The sequence below is a fragment of the Oratosquilla oratoria genome, chromosome 16 (genome assembly GCF_046742065.1).
Source record: "Oratosquilla oratoria isolate Oo_2021 chromosome 16, ASM4674206v1, whole genome shotgun sequence".
NCBI classification, from domain to species: domain Eukaryota; kingdom Metazoa; phylum Arthropoda; class Malacostraca; order Stomatopoda; family Squillidae; genus Oratosquilla; species Oratosquilla oratoria.
Window position 1 is genome coordinate 36,864,132 of NC_134792.1, and position 16,423 is coordinate 36,880,554.

At 38.6% G+C, this 16,423-nt stretch overlaps 1 protein-coding gene across 2 annotated transcripts; it reads left to right on the forward strand.

The window, feature by feature from the left end:
- The first annotated feature begins 2,078 nt into the window (after positions 1-2,078).
- Positions 2,079-16,388, forward strand: LOC143033909 (malate synthase-like). Of its 2 annotated transcripts, none has more exons than XM_076199546.1 (11): positions 2,079-2,234; positions 5,994-6,197; positions 6,627-6,704; positions 8,335-8,637; positions 8,749-8,935; positions 9,089-9,229; positions 11,412-11,565; positions 13,254-13,362; positions 13,578-13,668; positions 13,874-14,037; positions 15,560-16,388. In XM_076199546.1, exons 1-11 carry the CDS (start codon positions 2,136-2,138, stop codon positions 15,809-15,811), a joined length of 1,782 nt encoding a protein of 593 aa, XP_076055661.1. In that variant the 5' UTR covers positions 2,079-2,135; the 3' UTR covers positions 15,812-16,388. The 2 variants fall into 2 exon arrangements, with proteins under 2 accessions (XP_076055661.1, XP_076055662.1); XM_076199547.1 differs by having other exon boundaries at positions 2,087-2,208.
- Positions 16,389-16,423: the final 35 nt, after the last annotated feature.

Sequence of the window (16,423 nt, forward strand, 5' to 3'; positions counted from 1 at the left end):
TTGCTAATGTTCGGACGTTGCAGGTCTCATATCAAGCATCGGGGTGGAACACAACATTGAAGAATGGCGATTGTTCACCGACTCATCTAAAACAAGTTTGATAGCAGTATTATCATACAATGGAAACCAATATGCACCGGTCCCTGTTGGATATTCTATCTCCTTCTTGAAAAAATACGCTTTCACGAATATAAATGTGGTGATTTAAAAGTTATCACCATTCTCATGGGAAAGCAGACAGGGTATACCAAGTAATTGTTTAATCTGCGAGTGGGGCAGTAGATAGGAAGCAACACTACATAAAAAAATGGGCCAATTAGAAACTGAATGCAACCAGGAAATAAAAATGTCCTTCGTGTGCTGTTGATTGGCCGTGATAAAGTTCTCACGCCACTGCTTTACATCAAGCTGGGACTCTTGAAGAACTTCGTGAAGGCACTAGACAACGACTCAGATGCTTTTCGGTACCTGTGCAACAAGTTTCCAGAGTTGAGTTATGCGAAAGTGAAAGGTGTGTTCGTAGGTCCATAAATAAGAAAGGTAATTGCCGACACACACTTTCAAGACTTACTGAATGAAATGCAGGGTGGTATTCAAATCAACTGGAGCCACTTTCCTTGGCAAATATAAATCTGCTGACCACGTTAATGTTGTGAAGAACTGCATCAGTGCGTACAAACAGTTGGGTGCCATTGGCACCCAACTGTTTGTACGCACTGATGCCAACATGTCCCTCAAAATTCATCTCCTCGACTCACATCTTGACTTCTTCCCCGAACATCTAGGTTCAGTCAGTGACGAACACGGTGAACATTTTCACCAGGACATCTCGGTGATGGAGTCACGGTATCAAGGTCGATGGAGTGCAGCAATGTTGGCTTACTACTGCTGGACACTTCAGCGTGAAACACCAAATGCTCAGCACAAGTGCAAGTCTACGGCCAAGAAATTCAAACCAAACACACCTTACATGAAGGAAGAATTTTCAATGTGTATGGATTTCATGTGTGTGTTATATGTTGCTGTGGATGTGCTGTATCTGGCGACACTGCTTCTGACCCAGGGCAGTGGACAAGGTGCAGGGATGACCCGTCATCCAGGAGGTGCTAAGAGGGAGGGTGTAGGGGTGTGGAGTGTATTCAGGGATGGAATGGGTGAGAGTGATTTTATGCCTTTTCCTTTTTGGCTACCTCCCTTGTAAGGGGGGAAAAGCCTTGGTATATGTATGTAGATATTACTATACATTATATGTGCCATGTACCATTTCACTATTTTCTTAGCTAATGAAATGTTCATTATTACTCATGTAACAATAAAGTGGTCAAGTGAAATATAAATGGTTGAAGGCGTATACCAAATGAACGGTGTGTGATATAGAGAAATGGTTTTCATATCCTGAATCAGCATATTTCACTAGTCTTAGAACAAGTGTTGGATACCAAGATATCCGCAACCTTTTAAAATTTGTTTATCAGTGAATTATCAATTTATATTTGAACTCGTGTATTGTTTGAGCTTGGGCTAAATTACCTTCTAAGCTATTCCACATATGCATATATATGAAAAAATATATGGAAAAAGTGCATTTCTTCATATCCTTTCGACATATGGTTTATCGTCATCCTTGCTGCCCTACAAAACACTAGCGCTATTATCTCTAAAGTAAACGAACTCCTACAGGGGAGAACTTCTAAACAGTAAACACTCGATTATCCAGATCAAAACATGGTTTTTAATATAATATTTGACGGAGGTGCGAGATTATACACAAGGATAGACATTTAATCATAGTTCATACGAAACACCTGACACATTGGACACCCATTCACCCATAGAGTGTTTTGTAAGCATAAAAAAATGATATGGTGGTATCTGGCATGTACTACTACCATGGCGAAAAGATGGTGACTGCGAAGTTTTGTTTCTCAGATTATTTTTTCATAATATGGTTTATGTAGAAGTTGAAACAGTCTCCATGAATGTAGTTTTAAGTCTGTTACGAATCAGACTATATGGGTATTATATGACCAAAAATATGTCTATCAATGAATCAACTGAACGAGTAGTAAACAAATGTACGGGAAATCAGCTGGGTCTGTACAGTCTGACCGCTGGGCAGGGGCGACAGTAGAAACATGGAAACGTCGACGGCAGCAGAGCGTTTGCGTATTTTAAGAAATCATCTCTCTGGATGGAGTTCACGAAGATGTAAGGGCGGCAGTTTGAATGGCAAAGTAATCCTTCGACAGTTTTCTTTTGGATTCTTGAGATATATATTTATATATGTTTTTTAATGTTATGGCAAGGAAAATATGTAGAGTTTTATCGTGTTATATCCTATTCTCGATTCACGTGAACTTGACAATCATACTACCAGCAGGACTACAAACTTGATGAAGTATACACCTAACACAAAATGTATTGGAAATGAAAACTAAAAGTCCTTGATTAAAGAAATACACGTAATTATGTAGAACATGAAGGCTAAGACCTAAGTCCTAAGTAAACCAGAAAACCACATAGTAAGTCTTAGCTTAGTGTGGGGAGACACTTTTTTTTTTTATATAACCACTTACTACACTTCCACAGCATGTAACTAACCTATCAAGAAAACTAAGAAATCAAAAGGCATGATAAAGCAATGCTTTAAGAATAATGATAGAATTTGGTAAAACAGCTCCAGTAGAATATCTACATTGAGAAACCAAACTAGTACTTGCAGAACAATATTAGAGAATGGTAAGCACCATTTTATGCAGGAATCCTTGAACCCACTCACTCCTTGCATGACATAAGCATAGCCCACAGAATGCAATAAGAAAATCCCAGTGGTATACTCTCCAATCATTGATGCCCTATCACTAATATCCCACAACACAGTTCATCCAAAGACAGGCCTTCGATAGGGTGCCTGAAGAAGACCAACATGGAAATTGGAAAATGTTGGAAGATAGGGAGTGTCTTCAAATGTATGAAGGATATACTGAAAGATACTTTTATCAACTATAATAAAGATATTGGATTAGAGAAAAGAGACTAGTGGGGTACCGCAGGGCTTGGTGCTGGTACCTGTAATGTTAATATATATCCATGACATGATGGCTGTATGGACCACTTATATTAACCTATTTACTGACGATGCCAGGATCATGAGAAAATAGAAAGGGAAGATCTAGATGAGGTTCATGAATAGAGCCAGGAACGGAAGGTGGAATTTAATGCAAGAAAATATAAAAGTTTAGGAATGGGCAGGAGCAAGAAGGCTATCATGAGGTTATAAAGTGGGAAATGAAACAAATGAAAAGGTGAAAAGGATCTGGGATTGTGGAATATGGATGATTTGTTGCTGATAGAGCATGGGATTTGGTGGCCTGCCTTTTTCCCTGATTAAGATGTGAATGTGTTTGTGCATAGATGTATTTACTCGATTGTAGTACTGTATACAGGAAAGGAGCAGTGCCTGTTGGATCCTGTGTCCTGTTCTCTAATTTTCTAACAAGCCAAGACACAAATTCATGTACAGTTCCAACTTAATCTATATCTTTGATTTCCAGTTATCATATTTAGATTTGAACTTGTATTGTTTGAGCATGGGCTATATCACCTTCTAAGCTTTTCCATGTATACATCCATATAGAAAACTGTATTTCTTTACATCCTTTCAACACGTGGTCTTTCTTAATTTACTTCCATGACCTCTTAAAACCCTCCCATCTTTAATCAGGATATCTCTCCTATCAGTGCAATCTATTCCCTTTAATGACCTGAACATTGTAATCATGTCACCACTTTCTCTTTGATCTTTCAAAGTTGGCAGAAGCAGTACCTTTAGTCTTTCCTCATATGGTTTATCTACCAGACTGTGGACCAGTTTGGTTGCTGCCCTTTGTATTCTCTCAATCTTGCTAATATCCTTCACTCTGTGTGGGGACCATACCACTGACACATATTCCAGTCTTGGATGTATCAGGGTTTCGATAAGTTATTCATCATCTCTTCATCTGTATAATAGAATGCCACTTTAATCTTCTGCAGTAGTCCATATTATGTCTGTCCCACAATCCTCCTAATATGTCAGTCAGGTGACAGGTTGTCTTTTATTAACATTCCCAAGTCTTTCTCCTCTTTCACTTTTGTAATGTGTTCACTTCCCAAGAAATAGTTTAAGGGTGGCCTTTTGCTGCTATTACCCATTTCCAGTACTTTGCATTTTTTGGTATTGAACTTCATTTCCCATTATTTGTTCCATGCAAAAATAGTCTAGATCTTTTTCAGTATTCTACCGTCCTTCTCATTTTTTACTCTTCTCATTATTTTTGGATCATTTCGTATATCTTTCCTTCAAAAAGTCTTTAATCGATTCTAGTAGTTTGCCTCTCAGTCCTCCAACATGCTTCAATTTCCACACAAGTCAACTGTGAGGTACTTTATCAAATGCCTTCAAGGTCTAAGAACATGTCCACCCACCCCTCTCCTGCAGCACATCACTCTCGAGGGAAAACTTAAAAGGTTTAACATACATGACCTTCCAGCTTCTGTCAGAATTTTCATCTTTTCAAGATATTTAGTCCATCGATCTTTCACAATCCTTTCTTATAATTTCACTATTGTGTTGGTTAGTGATATTGGACTATAATTTAGTGGTGTTTCCACTTTTGTGAATTGGCACCATGTTTGCCCTTTGCCAGTCAATTGGCACAATGTCTTCTTTCAGTAAATATATAATAAGACTGTGGATCTTGACTGCTAGTTGTTCCCTGCATTCTTTAAATATCTAGTTTGAGAATCTGTTGGGTCCTAAGGCTTTTTTCAAATCCATTTCCTGTGCTGAATCTCACAGGATAGGAGGACTGCAATCCTCCTAAAGGGGTACACTATTTTAGGCTTGCTGCTACTACAACTTCTCTTGATGGAGCAGGGACTCCTAAAACCCTGTCTCTTGTAGATGACCTTGGAAAGGAAAAGGACTTGGGAAATGTTTTAGAATTTGTAATAACTCTGGAAACATACACAGCTGATTTTAATGAAAATTCTAAATCTATTTTGTCGGGAAAGAAGGTTCCATTTTTTATCTTTGATACTGTTTATGGAGAATTTGTTAAGTTTGGAGCAATAAAAGAGGTTAGAAATAGATTTGGAGAGAAAAATAGGCACTTTGAAACAACCTTTTCAGATGCCAAAAATGCTATGAAAGTTTTCAAAGAATTTACACGCAGAAATATGGAAATGCAGTGCTCCCTGGTAGGCTCATCCTATGTATCTGGACATATACAAAGCTCTTGACCAAAGTGAAGACCCCCAAGAAAATACCAATCTATCAAGATCACCTGATCCATCTAGTTGGCAAATCATAACAACTCAGTGATTGTGGAAATTTCTTCAGACTGAAGAAATACATAAACCAAAAGCTTGGTCATATAAAAAGACCAGACATGAGACATTTTGGACGAAATAGTTTTCATGTCCACACAAAATCTGATGGATAGGGAATAATGCTATTAAATATAAAGGACAAAGAGGACATAATTAAAAAAATAGAGCCTCATTATACTTTTAGTTATGCTAAGGGAGGGATCTTTAATGAAGATGTATATGACCTACCAGAAGAGGGAATTTTAGAGATGTGCCTCGATAACATGTGGAAGATCTTTAAAGTACCACATTCATCGATGACCATCATAACATTTGTAAATTCGCATTTGCTAAATAAAATTGTTCTGGAGAAGGAAATAATGAAGGTGTGACCATACAAGCACAGGGTGCTCTAGTACAATAATTGTTTTTACTGTCAGATCCTTGACATGTAGTCTGAAGGTCATGTGAACATTAAAAGTGAGTCATAGAAGTTTTGGGTTCTTTTTCAATGGTAGGGTTTGACCATTTAATTTCACTGATGGAAATCCTTGTTGATCATGATAATGACTGTATATAATGATTGACAGGCAAGAGTTTTACATGTTCCATGTGAAACTCATTAATTACTTTAATTTCAGGAACTGGGGTTTGATACCTGTTCGTCTTCTGACGAGGACATCAGAAGCACTATTGAAACTAATCTAAATGATTTAGGAATAAATGATGTTGAGATTGAACCTCCTCCAAATGGACTGGAAACTGCATATAAAAGTTTGCTTACTCCTGAGGCATTGCAATTTGTTGCAAACCTTGTGAGACATTTCAATGATGATGTGGATGAGGTATGACTAGGTTTATTTGTTTCACTGTAAGTTATAACCTGGGATTCTCTTTTTTTTTTATATTTGTTCTATTTTTTATTTTATTATTATTTTATTTTATTTTATTTCATCCTGTCCTCTGACCCAGGGCAGTGGACAGGATGCAGAGATGACCCGTCATCCAGGAGGTGCCAAGATAAGAGGGAGGGAGGAGGGTGGAGGGGAGTGGAATATATAGGAAATGGAATGGGTGGGAGTGGTTTCTATGCCTTTTTCTTTGTGGCTACCCCCCATGTAGGGGGGAAAAGCCTTTGGTGTATGTATGTATGTATTTCATTTTATTTTTTTTGTACTACTGTTCTTAAAGACAACATGCTAATCATATACTTCGCAGTTAGAGCATTCCTTTTGTGTTGACACTGTAACTTGCAAATTCTTGTGCACTTACAGATGATGAGGAGAAGATTGCAATGTAAAGTGGAACTTGACCTAACTGGTGCTTTGCCAGACTTTCCAGTTAATCCAGAGGTAAGATGAATTAGTTTTTGGTTAGGCTTGCATTTGACATGGGCAGTGTTGTGAGGGGACAGGGATGATCCTTCATTGTTGAGGTGCTGAGATGAAAATGAGCTTTGTGTGTGAAGATAGGAAGGTGGAGGGGAGTGGAATATATAGGAAATGGAATGGGTGGGAGTGGTTTCTATGCCTTTTTCTTTTGGCTACCCCCCGTGTAGGGGGAAAAAGCCTTTGGTATATGTATGTATGTGTGTGAAGTAGGTATGTGCTCAGATTTCCATCCCCATTTAAGGGGGAAGGGGCCTTCAGATTATGTAAAGTATGTATACAATTTTAAGAGTAGATTATCACAGAGGGGCCCTGGGTACAAAGGGAATGTCTGCCGAGCAGGGAAAGGAGAGGGCAAGAGATAGGTGTGAGTATAGGGTGGTTGTGAATGGGTAATGAATTAATGTGGCCTGAAGGGATTTCTTCATGTCTATTCTGTATTTTCATAAATGGACAAAGATGTAGGGTTGCCATATATAGAAGTGGTGAGGGCAAACCAGCATTGGCTGTCTTTCCCTGCTGTGAAGGTGCTGTGTCTTGCTGCATTGCTTCTAACCTGAGTAGTAAGTGGGGAAGAGGGATAGACCTTCATCTTGAAGGAGCTAAGATAAAAGGGAAAACAAATGTTGGATGGATGGATGGATGAGGGGTGGGTGCATGCCTTGACTGTCCACCTCTCCACCTCATAAGGGGAAAAGGTCACATCCATCATCCAGGAGGTGCTAAGATAAGAGGGAGGGTGGAGGGTATTCAGGGATGGAATGGGTGGCAATGGTTTTATGCCTTTTCCTTTTTGGCTACCTCCCTTGTAAGGGGGAAAAAGCCTTGGTATATGTATGTATGTGTGTGTGTATATATATATATATATATGTATATATATATATATATATATATATATATATATATATATATATTTCAACCACAAATCTCTTTTAATTCTATGCCATCGCAATCGAGACTGAGAGTCGCTCGAAGGAGGCATCCATTGGGAATTGAAATGTGGACGAGCCGAGGATTCGAACCCAGCTAACCTGTAACAAAGTTACAGTGACGTAAACCAATATGCTATCAAGTTGAAAAAGATATTAATTGATCACTAGGAACCATTCAGTGTGTATGTGTATATATATATATATATATATATATATATCTATATATCTATATATATATATATATATATATATATAAGAGAAAGAGAGGAGGGTAGGAGTGGTTTCTATGCCTTTTTCTTTTTGGCTACCCCCCATGCAAGGGGGAAAAAGCCTTTGGTATATGTATGTATGTGTGCGTGTGTGTGTGTGTGTATGTATATATATATATATATATATACATATAAATATATATATATGTATATATATATATATATATATATATATATATATATATATATATATATAATTGTGTGTGTGTGTATGCATGTATGTGAATAGGTGCAATTCCCAATATATGTATACTCCATGTGTTTATATAGACAAAAATGAATGATTATGTAAGTTGGTGTTAAAAATAAGATGAAATAAACAATTGCTGTTTTATAGAAATTGGGTGTATTTCAGATGTTAAAGTGAACTTAATAACTTTGCAAATCTTTTAGGTGAGAGAAACCTCATGGAAGGTGGCTCCAGTCCCAAGAAGACTTTATAGTCGATATCTTGACCTGGGAGATGTGTCGCCAGCCAATACAGACCATTTTATGACGGCTTTGAATTGTCCAGTGAATGGCATACAAACTGATTTTGATGATGGTCATTGTCCCACTTGGAGAACGCAGCTGAGAGGGTTGTATAATGTTTTTGCAGCTGTACACGGACATTTGGAAGGAGTTCCGGCCATTGAGAAAGCTCCTGTTTTAATGCTGCGACCAAGAGCTTGGAATATGATTGAGCATAATATGATAGTAAATTAGCTTATGTTGAGTACACTTGTTTATATTCATATTGGCTCCTGTGTAATTTATGGACAACTTTTGCAACCTTTGATTCCAAATCGTGTATTTGCTTGCCATCAGGTAGCAGGTAAAAAGGTTCCTGGGCCACTTTTTGACTTTGGAATGCTAATGTTCCATTGTTCAAAGAAGCTGATTGCAGCAGAAAGTGGACCATTCTTTTATCTTTCAAAGCTAGAAGGCTCCAGTGAAGCCCAGCTGTGGAATAACATATTTGTATGGGCACAAAATGAACTTGGTATTCCACATGGTAATGACTGCTAAATTTGTTTAATGCCACAATAGTAAATGAAAAATTTTGGATGGAAAAATTCAAGAAATAATTTAATTATAATAAATTTTTATATTTGCTGTAAAGAGTAGATATGTTAATCTTCTGTATTTCATGGTTCAAATTCTTCAGGAACTATCAAAGCGTGTGTCTTGATTGAAAATGTTCTGGCATCTTTTGAATTGGAGGAAATTCTTTATGCGCTGAGAGACCATTCTCTTGGTCTGAACTGTGGTATTTGGGATTATTCTGCATCTTTTGTCAACAAATTTGGTAGGTTAAATGTTTGATATTTTACTAAAGTTAGGGATTTTTTTCTTTAACTATCTCTACATTATTCAGGTTTATTCTACTTTATATTTTTTGGTATATGGGGTGCTTTGAGGGGAGGAAAGATTGCATGTCTGTAATATAAAGGTATTTTATATCAGTCATTTAATAAATTGTCATATTTGGCAGTAGAATAGGTTGTCACAAGTCAAAGAAGAATTAAATTATACGTACATACATACTAAAAGACCTTTAAAAAGTGGAGGTTGCAGAGTCAAAGCTAGCATCCACCCTACGTTCATCAAAAAATTGTTCATTGCCCTTCTAAGGAAAGACAGTTTTACAGTGAAAGACATTGCGAATGTGAATGTTAGTTAATTCATATGTGGGGGATCTGAATAGTAAGGGAGTTTGTTAGGAGGGAGAATCATTGTTATACACATGAAAGGCCCTTTCCTCTCTGCAAGGGGTGTGGCCAAATCAAAGCACACACCCACTACATTCTGATTAAAACCCATTTTGTGCACCTCCCATCTCAGCACCATTCAGATAATGTCATCCTTGTCCCTTGCCACACTGATTGGATTGAAAACGATGGAGTCAGACAGCACTTCCACAGCAGGGCTCAACAGTTAAAGCTGGTTGACCCCACATCATACTTGGAGCCCATTTTACTACACACCATATCTTAGTACTTCTGGGATAAAGCATTGTCTATCCCCCATCACACTGCTTGAGTCAAAGGCAATGCAGCAAGGTACAGGTCTTCTACAGTAGGGCCTGACTGTCAGAGCTAGTTTGCCCCTATTGCATTACTATATGGTTACACCCCCTTCTTTCCTCTCATCCAGTCAAAATAACCTATGAAGCAAATGAGAACAACATATTTTCAGGCATTGTCATCCCTTTGTTCATTCAGTCTCCTTCCATTCACTCCTATATTTTTCACTGTCTTCCCTGCTCGAAAGGATTCCCACATGCATTCAAAGCCCCATTCACCTCACTCTTGGTCTTCTTCTAAGGCAGTGGTTCTTAACCTGGGGTACCTGTACCCCCAAGGGGTACGAAACCTTAAACCTGGGGGTACGAGACATGATAGCCAGTGCAATGGTACTGTATATTTACAATGAGAAAGCAAATAAGGTTTGTATCACTCATCCTTTTCATATATTTGCATTGTATTTGTATTGGATGGGGGTACGAGGAAATTTTCTGAGATATCAAGGGGTACGGGCACTGGAAAAGGTTAAGAACCACTGCTCTAAAGTATACGCCACCTGTATCTGTTTTCCACACACAAGGTCATAGTTATGTCATTTGATTCAGTTTGGTGTACTATATCAGAAACTACCCCTCTCAGAGAAGGCTAGGAGGGTGTTTCCTTACAAAAGGAATTTTGAAGCAGGGAATTAAATGTAATATGCCCTTGCTATGAACTCCCCACCATGTAACCTTGAACAATCTAAGCCAGGAGGTCTCATAGCATGAATATGTCAGAGCACTTTATTTATCAGTAGAATAACAAAAATAATTCAATCATTTAAATGTATTAGATTTGGTACTGTATGCTATAAAGAGTTAAGAAGAAAAGTTGTTATAGGGAGAGCCAAGATTGAAGGGATAACAAATGAGTTTTGGTTGGGATGAATGAATCAATCCATCTGTTGCTTCAGATCTCTTGAGAAGACCCATGGCTTCTAAGTAGCATCAACCACTGGGATGGGTGAAGGGTTGGTATATGTTTTGACTCTGCTACCTCTTCCTTACAAGGGGAAAAGGGCCTTGTGGTATATATATATATATATGTGTGTGTGCGTGCGTGCGTGCATTACTTCTTATCCACCTTCACTGTGAAATACTGTGTAGCAGTAGTAATTTTTATGCATTGAAAAATAGTGTAAATTATCTAAGAATAGGTAATTTTTTTTTTATTGCATTCTTTAGGTGAAACTATATCAAGAATAAGTCGTCTAGTTTGAAAATTGGGGATTGGCTTAAAGTAACAAAAAATTAACATCAGTCTTGCATTTTATGCAAAATTATGGTGCGTACTAACAGACCAAGGTATAGAAACTATTGGTTTCCAGCAGAAGTAGGGATCACAATCTAGATATTTGGAAGTGGATGAAGTTTTGTGTGAAGAAACTTTTATTACACGACTTTCCACATTTTCCTCATTCTGAAGGTCACCGACCCGACTTTGTGCTTCCTGACCGCAACAAATATGTCAACATGAAGCGCCACTTCTTGAAGTCGTACATGGACTTGGTGGTTCACACTTGCCATAAACGTGGTGCACATGCTACTGGTGGAATGGCAGCAACACTACTGTCATCTAAGTAAGTACCAATTCATGAACCTTTCATTCCTTTAAACCACTATTGTGGATCAGCATTCCTTTATATAAAGAATGCTTTGTGACTTAGGTGTAGAGAGACATAACATTATTTCTATTCCCAACACACAATACACAAACAACAATGTAGTATCACTTCTGTAAGTGATTAATGATCCCAACTGGAAGCTGTTGCAAGTTTCTTGGAGCTCAGGGGTTTTCTGCAAGCGAGACCAGGGCCAACAAATAGATTGATCTGTGGGGGGCCCACTATAAGGGGAAGAAGCCTTTGGTACAAATGGGCAGCTTCACTGTCCATCTCACAGAACCACCACAAGCAGGTATCCATCATGGGTCCTGTAGCTTACAATGGCAATATTTACCATAACAAAATAAGTCAACACAATATCTAGATACCATTGCAACTATGTGACTGTTGTTCACGTTATAATGGTGTGGTGCTTATTTTATGTCTCGGACTTGGATGTAGAGAGAAGTCACTGGGAGTAACAACATTCACATAAGTTGGTTGCTTATGGTGGAATGCTTGATGATGCAATGGTATCTAGATATTGCGTTGACTTGTTTTGTTATGACATGGTAAATATTGCCATTGTAAGCTACAGGACCAATGATGGATACCTGCTTGTGGTGGTTCTGCGAGATGGACAGTGAAGCTGCCCATTTGCAAAGCCCCCCTCCCCTCATCTGCATCAGGAGGTATGGTTTCAACTGTATTTCCTTTACTTTTTCACATATGGAAAGCTGGAAACCAGTGACTGTTTCCCTTCTACTACTTTCAGCTGGTTAAAGAAACAGTCCCACACTAATACAACATAAACAGTCCAAAGTTTCTTCCCAAAGATCTGTGAGAGGACCCAAGGACAGGTTTCCAGTCATTGAGATTCAAGGCAACAAGCCTCACCTAGAGGGAGAAATTTTGAAAGAGCATAGGTGCTTGAGCATTAGTGACATAATGAAATGATGAATATAGTTGTTAGGTAGTCCGTCTGTCTATATACCAAGGGCCTCTTTCCCCTTATAAGGGGGATAGCCAGCCAAGGCACTCTCTCACTCCCATCTACCATCCACTGTTTTCCCTTCATCTTAGTGCCTCCTGTCCACTGCCTGAATCAGGAATAATGCAGGTATTGGATGAGGTTAATGCAACAATGCAGGAAGTGTTATGTCTCATTTAGCAGTGTGGCAGGGGACAGGTGCTAAGGTGGGAGGTGCCAAATGTGTTACAGTTGTGCATGATGTGTGTGTGTGCATTGACTTGACCATCCCCCTTATGAAGAACAAAAGTCCTTTGATATGTATATATATTGATCATATCAGTGATTAATCGCTTCCATGTGATGATGCCTACATAAGTGTCATGAGGCATGAGTGGGTATATGAGGATGCTGGTGTTGGCGTCCAGGTTATATTTATTTTGTAGTTGTACCTGAGTGACTCATGAATTCTGTGAACTGGCTTAATTGCATTTTCTGTGTTTATTATTACTCAGAGTGAAAGAGAATAAGTAAATATGCAGTGACTTTATATTTTATAATGTAGGTATTGTGATGTATCATTGAACATCAGGGATCCGATGCTGCACATGAGAATTTGACTCGTATTGAAGAGGTTAATTACAACTCCATCAGTTTTTTCAAATAACAACAGCTAGTCTGGTCATCTTTACAGAGATCCAGAACTAACAACTAAGATTGTCCAGGGAAAGGTAACAGAGATGCAGGCGGGTGTTGATGGGTTCATGGTGTATGATGTACGACTTGTCCCAGTGTTTCTTAAGGTTAGTTCATAAGGTTTATTCAAAATGTGTGAACAAAAGAGCCAAATTTAAACCTGCAGAAAAGAGCTGTCAAGTGTACTCCATTGATCATAGATCATATAGAATAATTACACCTGAATATTTTTTCAAATTTGTATTCCTAATGTTGATACAGGTTTTGATATCATGACTTTCTCACCAAAGATGTTAAACTTGTTGCTTTATCTATTCAAAAGGTTGGAGGAAAGTCTTCAACTTCAAATCAGTTAACGTGTCTCCGAAACGATGTCAAAGTGGGTCCCTTTGACCTTCTTGAAATGCCATCAGGTAAATAGTTTTTGTACATTTTACAGAAAATTAAGGTTCAGATTTAAGTGTGTAGCATTTGTATAATACATAATTTTCAGAAATGGTTTTAGTGTAATTTAGATATTGAAACTAATTTTCCTATCATCATTGACAAGAACTGCAGACTGTGAATGTGTATTTTGACGAGTCCAAGATTAGTTTATACAATGTTTTTCTGCTACAGGAGGTGTTACTTTGAATGGTTTAAGACACAACATCGCTGTTGGGACTCTGTTCATTTATTCCTGGCTGGAGGGGAAAGGGCACTTCAATTACAAGGGGTCGGTGGAAGACTCAGCCACAGCAGAAATCTCAAGATCTCAACTTTGGCAGTGGATTCATCATAGGGTAAGGCTTTAGTTATGGAACAAGATGGCTGATTATTTTTAGCCCAGTTTTAACTGCTTTTGAAATGAAATCTTAATTGTAAGTAAAGGACAAAGTATATGTATATCCTTTTCATATCTATATATACCAAAGGCGTCATCCCTCTTATAAGGGAGGTAGCTAGTCAGGGTATGCACCCACTCCCACCCACTCCAATCCCATCCATCACCCTTTTCATATAATTGAAAATTAAATTACGTACATATACCAAAGGCTATTTCCCCCTTACACAGCATAAAATCCACTCCCACCCATTCCATCCCCACATACTCCACTCCCATTCACCTCCCCTCCTCCCTCTTATCTTGGCACCTCCTGGATGATGGGTCATCTCTGCATCTCTCCCACTGCCCTGGGTTAGAAGCAGTGTCACAAGACACAGCACATCCACAGCAAGGCCGCTTCATTAAATTAGTGACCTCCCCTCTCCATCCCCTCATGCAGAAAAAGAAAAGACAGGGAGGTTTGTAAGATGAAATTGGATTGGAAAATATGGGTGAGGGCTATGAGAGTAAGATGAAATGAGTGATTGAAGCTGTTGCTGAATGTGTTGGGAGATATGGGACTTTGATCGTGGTGGTTTGTGACGCCAAGAGGGTGATGTCAGGAGGGTAACTTGAGTGGGAGGGGAGGGAGTGGGGTTATAGTAGGGCAGGGGATTAAAGTAGCATTAAGAGAGATGGAAGTTGGAGGGGCTCCTGGGTTGGATGGTTGTGTTGAGGGTTTGACCAAGGGTATAAAGGTTGAGGTGGAGTGGCTGGTGATATTGAATGTTTGCCCAAGGGAGGGAAATGTGTCTATGGATTAGGGTGGTGCATGTGAATGGAGGTGAGATTGTGAATGAATGATGGGATGACAGATGCTTGAAGGGGTGTACTTCTTACGTGCCTCATAACTTGAGGGGAGCTCATCATGTGGTGAATCAGTGGGAGCTAATCAACATCATTTGTTGGTCCCTGGTGTTGGCCTCACTTCATTGCTTTTGACCCAAGCAGTGTGATGGGGGACAGGACAACCTGTCATTCCTGAGGTGCTAAAATGAGAGGGTTGGCTGGGTTTTTGTGTACATTAGTATTTAAACCCTTCCATATGGTGCCGCCTACGTAGGCGGCATGAGGAGCAAGTGGATACGTGAGGCTGCCATGTTGGCGTCTTGATTATATTTATTGTAGTTGCCCCTGCATAATGACATACTCTCTAAACTGTCTTCATCACATTTTCTATGGTTATCAAAATTCACGGGTGAAAGAGAGAACGATCGATATAAGCGGTGACTATTTTTTATGATGCGAGTATTATGATGAAACATCGTATGTCTGGCAGCTAATGCTGCCCGTGAGATTTTGGCCCGTAGTGAAGTGGTTAAACTTGACCACCCTTCTTACAAAAGGGAAAGGGCCTTTGTTGTACATATACATTTATATACTTGTCAACAACATATTAAAACAAAGTTTAACGCATTTGAATTTTCTTTTTGCAACAGGCAACTCTTGAAGAAAATGGACAAACAATCACAAGAAAACTTATACAAAGTCTCATAGAGGAATTTGAAGTGGAGTTCATGAAGGCCAATTCTGCTCATTTCCAGAGTGAAACAAAGAAGGAACAGCTCAGGGTTGCAGCTGACATGTTGGAAAAAATAGTTACTAAAAGAGACTTTCCAGAGTTTATTACCACATACTTAAATCAAGATAATGCTTTCCGTATATATCAGAAGCAATGGGAATTAGTTTGATAGGCTTTACATTCTATATTGGTTGTACATATACCAAGGGCTTTTCCCCCCATACAGGGGAGGTAGCTAAAGTCAAAAGGCATAATTCCACTCCTACCCATTTCATCCCCACCCACTCCGTTCCCATTCACCACCCCTCCCTACCTCCTTCATTTCTTGGTTCCTCCTTGATGATGGCTCATACCTGCATCTTGCCTACTGCCCTGAGCGAGATTGGTTGTAAATTCATAGAATTCTGGCGAATGTTATGAAGAAATAATAAATAGATTAGAATTTAATCTTTTTATTTTTGTAGTAGTGTGCTGATTGGCTTGCACAAGAAATCAAGTGCCTACATTTGTACTTTTCCCTTTGGTTGTCTTGTTTGTAAGGGAAGATTTGTTACAATGTACATTATTTTTTATATGAGAGTTTATTTTGTTAAGAGTATATAGAATAGTCTTCATGAGATGTATGAATTTTTTTTATATCATTCATTGATTGGATGGATGAGGTAGAGGAAATACTATGAACATAATACTTATATATTGATGGTGTAAATTTGGGTTTATGAATACAGTGTTATCAACATATTATATTTTTATTATCATTAAAACCTAGACAGTGGGTGTA